Genomic DNA, 7,177 nt, shown 5'->3' with positions numbered 1-7,177 from the left:
TTCCCAGGTGAGAATCTCTCACAATACATAATCAACTCTACATTTGGTAAAATGCTGACTTTCCCCACTCAAATCTCGGCTTTGAAATGTAAATGTGTTCTGTGTTTGAGAGAGATTTAACTTATTTTTATATAAATTTAACAGCACTTGTAACTTCTTTGTTTCCCTTCTCCAGTACCAACCACTATACCAAGGCTGATCTTTTTGCTCAGCAGACATTTTGCCCTGACAGGGAAGAAAATTTCTCCCTGTCCCTCCCAATCAAATGTTTAATCCAGTTTAATAATTTTTTTTTTTAAATTCTGGAAGATTTGATATGGATTTTTTTTGTGGAAAATTCCAGCACAGAAGGCCCACAGGAAAGGTGGGATGAAACCTTCAGTGACTTCACTACAGCAGCACTAACAGGAGCTGCTGGACATTGGCAGCTGTCTCCAGGACACCTCTCAAAGTACAATGCATTCCTGGCCAGTAATAAACAAGCCTTTTGCATAGGGAAAAATCCAAAGGAAAAGCAGCAACCTCCCCCCCTAATCAAAAGTCCCTCATTTTTTTGCCCAGCCTTCTTCCCATAACTGGTGGGTGGCCATTCCTATCAACAGGACAGCTCAGTCACACCACAGGGCTTGCCCTGATGCATCCTTTTATTTATTTTTTACAGGCAGGGCCTCTTCTAACTCGGGCTCTGATCTCTGGCCAAGCACTGTGTGGATGACAGCACCCCAGCTCCATACAGTGCAAAATCCAGACATGAATAATTCAGCTTCAACTATGGAACTGCTTGTGTCATCTGCATAGGAATAAATACAGCAAAACCCTTTGTGCAGCAGATTATCTGTAAGCATTCCAAAGCTCTTTAGAAGATTAGATTTTATACAATTAATAAACATGCTGGAAAAACAGCATGGGAGGTGTTATCTTCTTGTACATCAATTGGAAACTGTCCCTCACTGCCCAAGCCTTGACACCTTCAGGGGAAAAGCAGCAACAACATTTTTCTCCTATGCCTGTCCAGACCTTTGCAAAGGAGGTTAAAAAACAGACAACAGGTAATCCCTCAGCAGCTATTGCTGAACTATTTCTCCTTCTCTGCTCCCAGGTGAACCATCCCTCAGCTCTGCTCAGAACATCGCTATTGCTGCTCGTTTTTAGAAGCACAGACCCTGGCTGTCCTCAGTGGCTACTGCACAGAGCTGAATGACTGACCCCTAAGCCAAGGGATAAGGAATTGCTAAGAAGTTACATCCTATGATTGTTTTCCACTCATTTTTCCTCATTCAAGTTTGGCCAAGTCACCTAACTAAACAAAAAAACACAAAACAAAAAAACACAAAACAAAATCAAGCAATAGCTATCTTGCACCAAAAATACTCCCTGAGCAGGGCATGAATGTGAATTTTGTTTAAAATTATTCCTGGATATGTTTTGATATGTGAAAGTTACCATCATCAGCACCAATCAGAATGGCCTTGCCATGCACACCAGGGAGTGTCCTGGAGCCCAAGCACTGGACAGACTTTTTTACCCTGCTAGTAGCTTGCTTGGATAATCTTCTTTACCTAACAGGGGATAAATGGGATATTACTGGGGCATTTTCATGGTTTGTATTTTTATCCTTTAGTTGGTTAACCCTGCTTTATCAACAGGGAGAGCCAAGAGCACATTTTTAATTCACACTGAAGTGCAGCAAAAGAAGAGCTGGGTCAAGCAGCTGCCATGACCATCTTCCCTGGTGTGGAGGGAGATGCTGTGACTCACTGTGCCCTTGAGAAAGGCAGCACAAAGGCAGGCAGCTCGGCCACAAGAGCTGCTCAGCAGCACTGTGATGAATTCTCTCTCTTTCAGCACCTCTACTGGGAAATGCTGGAGGTGTGAGAACTCAAACCAGACACTGAACTGGCCCTGCACACTGACTGTCACCTCCAGATCCATCCCTTTGCAGAGCCACCCCCCTCTGCCTCTGCAGCCCGGACATCCCTGCTGTCCCCCTCTCCCAGCACTGCCTTTATTTTAGACACTGATGCCTGTGCAATGGGGCTCAGCCAAGCCCTTGACTTCCTGCTAAAAAGAAGCCATAAAAACTAATCAGGTCCTGCTTTCCCTGTGTTTTTTGACAGCACTGGATCTGCTCTGATTCTTATAAAGTATAACTAAGAGAGCTGGTATCGATCCAGTCCTGCTCTGCAGAGCTGTGGTCCCAGCAGCCTCAGCCCCACACACTTGGCTGTCAGTTCTACACCAGAAATGCAGAAAAGGAAAGGCAGGACTGGAGGACAAGGAGGCTGAGAGGTGACCTCACAGAGGAGAGGGGAATCTGGCTGGCTTAGAGCACAGAAGGGAACCTCAGAGAAATGTTTTAACCCCGAGAGGAATCATGTCTGCATGGCTAATTACTACCCAGGTCCTCAGGTTGCCTGGCAGATTTCAAACCCATGAGTAAAGGAGCTCTTCCCCAAGGGTGACAGGGCACTGTCACTTCCTGGCTACTCGTCCACCTGGCAGAACAAGTGAAATGAGCACACCAAGAGGCACAGGCTGGGAACAGAGTTCTCGGGTACCCCCAGAATGCTTCCCCAGGGCTGGGGAATGACACCTCTGCAAGACACCCAGAAGGCTGCAGGGACAGGGCTGGTGTCACACCCAAGCAGAGGACACCAGTTCCCTGCTGCACTATTTTGGGATCCAGCTCAGCAGAGGACAAACAGCCAAGAGCCTCTGTCCCTCTGTCCCCCCAGTACTGACCTGGCCCAGCTCCTGTCGCCTGCCAGCACCCGGCTGGAGCTGCCACTGCTGCAGAGTTCCCCTCTGTTGCTAACAGGCAGGAAGAGAACTAAAACACTGTTGTTTGACTTGAAAACATTCTATTTAATTTATACAAATAACTACTAAATAGAAAAAGTAGATTAAAACAAAATAGTTATTTTTCTGGCAGAGTTTAAATGCATATTATGTAGCTTAAAAGAAATAAAATGCATTTTCCCCACAGCATTCATGACCTAAAATTCTAGTTAATTCCTCCATTGCTTTCCTTTTCTAGATCAGTAAGATACTAGACACAATGTTGTGTGGGTAATGGCTATATATATGTTCCATATCTGAACTGAAAATATGTTACAGACCACACACCTACAAATGTGAAGCACTTAAAATGTGACTATCGAGTTGTAATATGATAATACAGAAAACAATTTATGTTTCAGGTTATATTGTGTTACAAAAACATCTGTGTAAGAAATCATGAAAGAGGCCACAAAAATAAGCTTTAACTTTATGCACTTATTTTACAGTTTAAAAAACTGGCAAGTGCACTAGTAATAAATAATTTGCAAGTTTTGTATAAACGAGAAATTCCTAATGTTCAGCATTATTGTAAACATCAGTACACATGTAAAATGCAGCTAAAATCTGACAGTTACATTTTCAGTTTACCAAATTCATTTCCTATTATTCAGGCATAGATCAATGTAGTATACAGCCAATCATATTTTTGGCAAGTCATGTCATTAAAATTAACAGTGACAGTGCAAGTAAGGAATGCAAAGAATTCCTAGTGCAATAAAGAAGAGAAGCACAGGCAATATTGCTGATTAAAATTTACCACTTCCATGTGTTCACCCTGGGAGTGATTAGGAGAATAAAAATAAAATAAAATAAAAAAAAGGAAAGGAAAAAAAAAGAAAAAAAAAAAAAAAAAAAAAAAAAGAAAAAAAAAAGAAAGAAAAAAGCTGTTCAAAGCCATTATTTAATGCCCTGATCTTGTCTTAGGATTTCTCTGTCTTCCTTCAGGCCACTACCTTTGCAACAGTACATCCAGCATGAGTCTTTACAGCTTGACCATTTGTGAAATGCCCACTGTAGTCACTGAGCAAAGTCCACTCGGTTCCGATGTCTCCCAGACAGACGGCTCGGTACCAACTCTGCCTCTGTGAGCAGCCACATGGGGACCAATGGTAAAAACCCTCTGGGCAGGCTGCTTCTGAGCCAGACAAATGCCTTCCTATCAGGAGAGCACCACGAGAAGAAGGTCAGCAGTCAGCTTTCAGTTTATCTAAGGAATTATCAATTTTGGTCAAAGTCTTTTTGATTCGCAGGGCTGTTAGTCTGGCTGAGGGGTTCTGGTACCAGCATTCTTTCATCAGCTTGGCAAGAGATGTTAGTGTCTGGGGAAGGAACAGAAAACAAAACGTGTGTAAGGACACAAATCAACAGGCAAGAAAGCACCCGGCTGGGTCAACCACTAACACAAGAAGTTTTTATTGCCCTATTAGTACTCAATTTTCAGACCCTACAGAGAGTTCACTGCTGTATGTCAAATGAACAAGCTAAAAAAAAAAAACACCTCAGGTTTGATAAACTGGTTAAACCAAGAGAATAACCAGACAAGGAGCTCCCTAGAGTGACAAGCTAGTGTAGATTTATACAATCAATTTTTTGTTTTTTCTAATTAATGAAAATGCTCCACACAATCTCTTTTCAGCACAACTGACTCAAGGAGGGAAGCCAGAGGAGGTGCAGATTTTCTGCCTGCCGTTTCCTCTTGTCCAGCAGAGGTTTGAACAGCTGGATTCACAGCTGGCTGGTGCAGCAGCACAGCTCTACAGCCAAAAGCTCTGACCCTTGCTGGCCCACACCAGCCATGCAGATTCAAACCAACCCTCAGTAATAGGGAACAAAACAGTGGTGAACAGGCTTAACAAAGTTACTGTTAAATCCTGCTACTAAAAGGCTCGTCTGTGAGCAGCTCTGACTTTATAATCTTAAGTTTGCTCGTAGTGTTTTCTTCCTGCCCCAAGAGGAAGGTCCACACCTTCTGGAATCAGCATGGGTAATGCTCCTGACAAGTATCCCTGAGAGCATTTCAGTTCCAAGTGATAACTGGAAATAACATCCATGCTGTTTCACAAGAGGACAGGTCAGCTCCTGCCTCCTGCAAACAACCCCCAGGAGCACCCACTTACAGGGTCTGAGAACCATCTGTTGGGAATGTTGGGTCTTTGCTGATCTACACAGACCACCTTCCTCATGTCTTCAAAACTGGGATCATTTGGAACCAGGTCGTAAAATGGTGGTTTGTAGTCTTCCACAATACCTAGTGAGGCACAGACAGGACAGACACAGTTTAATGACCATAACAGTGCAACTGCAGTTCTGCACAGAAGGAGAGAACAGGTGAGATGGCTAAGAAGCACCAAAATGCTTTAAAAAGAAACACCACAGAGTCAAGCAGCCATTTAACAGAATTGCACTTGCCATCAGAGGAAATGTTAATTGGCACAGATTACATTAAATAAGAACTACATACATGTTGTAGATGCTTGAGATGAAATGACAAGGAACACCCAGTTTCTGAAAGGCCACCTTTTATATATAACGTGTGCAGCTTTACTAACTACCACAAAACTGAGATTTCTACCAGCTAATGGAAAAAAAATTAAGGTCTGCACCATGGTTTTTAAAAGGCTGACCACACACTTCACATCATTTCATGATCCCTGAAGGGGCCCAATAGGAATCTCAGCATCTACTGACCCTCAAGCTGGCACTTCAAATAATTTTAATTCTTGTTATTAAAACTGTGATATATATAAGGTAATTGCCACCACAAAGCCAAACACCTTAAAGGTTGTGGCACCCAGTGGCTGAATGCATCTTCTGGGATTCTTCAGTGAAAAATGAGTCTGTGTGTGTGCTCTCACAGCTTGTGACCCAACTTACACAGAACTGGCAGGCTGAACAGCCTTTCACCTCCTCTCCACAGCACGTGCAGCACCGATGTTTCATCAGTGGTTAAGCCCACAAACGAACCTATAGAGAGCTCAACTTTCTTCAGAAGCTAATTAAAAAACTGGTGTCCAGTGAGAGGCATTTGGGACTGCAGCTTGGAAAAACACTGAGCAAGTGAGGCCTCTATGAATGGTAGAAACATGGGCAGAACTATCTGAAAACTGCTTCTTAGCTGACTGGCAGCTGTCCCACAGCCAGACAGACATGAAGAAGAATGGAGAAAAATTTCTGTTCTTTGGATATACTGAAGTTGAAAAGAGGTCCTCAAACTTTGCTGCAGTGGTTGGGATTTAGTTTTCTTGTACTGAAGATCAAAATCCCACGGATCCTCTGTAAAAATCTGTAAATCCCAATCTGTGCTGACTAGTTGAAAAGGAAAAGGCTCTCCAGGACATTAGAACTCCCTTAGAAAACAGCAGGACAGTTCAAAGACGCGGCTACATCTTTGTAAAGAGAGTCTGGCTCTAATTGACTGTTCTCAGGTGGTCCTTCCCCAGAACAGAGGATGTGACTGGCTATTTCAGAGAAGACACACAATAATAAATATGCAATGAGCTGGCTCCAGCCTTCCCTCCCACCAAGCCTGAGAGCACTCAGATGGACCCAGCCAAGTGTCCCGGGCCCAGCAGAGCTCAGCAGAGCCCCAGCCAGCCCCCTCACCTCTGTCCCAGCCTGTCCAGCCAGCAGAGCTGCTCTGACCTGTGGCAGAGATGCCCTCACCCACTGCCCGGGGCCACCAGGGACACACCCCAGGCTGCTCAGCACTGCCTGCAGCTCCCCCTGTTCTGAGCAGCTTTAACACAACTGCTGTAATTTACAATATTTTGTGCTTCCCCTCCTTGGGGCTGCCGGCTGCTCACATCGACTGAACTCACAATCACCAGGGTTCATCAGGGTTCTTTCACCTTTATTGCTCATCACTTTAGTGTCAGCCTGTCCTGTGTCCACAGGAATCCAGTGCTGGAGCAAAGAGCTAGACAGACACCCTGCAGAGGGACCAGGGGTGGCTCTGAGCAGACACTTTGAGCTTCTGTCATTGGTGTCACAAGTGAGGGAGAGCACAGCACCAGGAGTGACCGTGAAGGTTCACAAGGAACAGGACTGGAAGTGCCAGGCACCAGGGAAGGAAAGAGGCAGCAAGGCACTGGGCACTGGAAGGGAGCACATGCAAAAGCAGTGAACATCCACCACACAAGGAACTGGCCTATTTAAAGAGAGAAAAATACCGATTTGGGGGTGTTAATCACATTTTTCAAGTACAGAGAAAAATGCGGAGTGGCTCCTCACTAAGATGATACACAAGTTCTCTTGGCTGTGGCAAAAGCAATTACTACCATATTTTCTACCTTAGACTGAGCCAGAACAGAAGAGTTCTGAGAATCTGTGTCACATT

The 7,177-nt window shown here is 44.4% G+C and overlaps 1 protein-coding gene across 3 annotated transcripts in view; it reads right to left on the bottom strand.

The window, feature by feature from the left end:
• Positions 1-2,841: 2,841 nt before the first annotated feature.
• The window catches only part of ACVR1 (activin A receptor type 1), a 49,531-nt gene continuing 45,195 nt past the window's right edge, over positions 2,842-7,177 (bottom strand). For all 3 annotated transcript variants that reach the window (XM_071746313.1, XM_071746312.1, XM_071746314.1), the window contains 2 exons: positions 4,959-5,089; positions 2,842-4,160 (listed from right to left, as the gene is read on the bottom strand). In XM_071746313.1, the coding sequence (XP_071602414.1) occupies positions 4,026-4,160; positions 4,959-5,089 (266 nt within the window). In that variant the 3' untranslated portion in view covers positions 2,842-4,025. The remainder of the gene's footprint in view (positions 4,161-4,958; positions 5,090-7,177) is intronic.

The sequence above is a fragment of the Heliangelus exortis genome, chromosome 6, assembly GCF_036169615.1.
Source record: "Heliangelus exortis chromosome 6, bHelExo1.hap1, whole genome shotgun sequence".
Taxonomy (NCBI): Eukaryota; Metazoa; Chordata; class Aves; order Apodiformes; family Trochilidae; genus Heliangelus; species Heliangelus exortis.
This window is presented reverse-complemented; position numbering and strand designations above follow the sequence as displayed.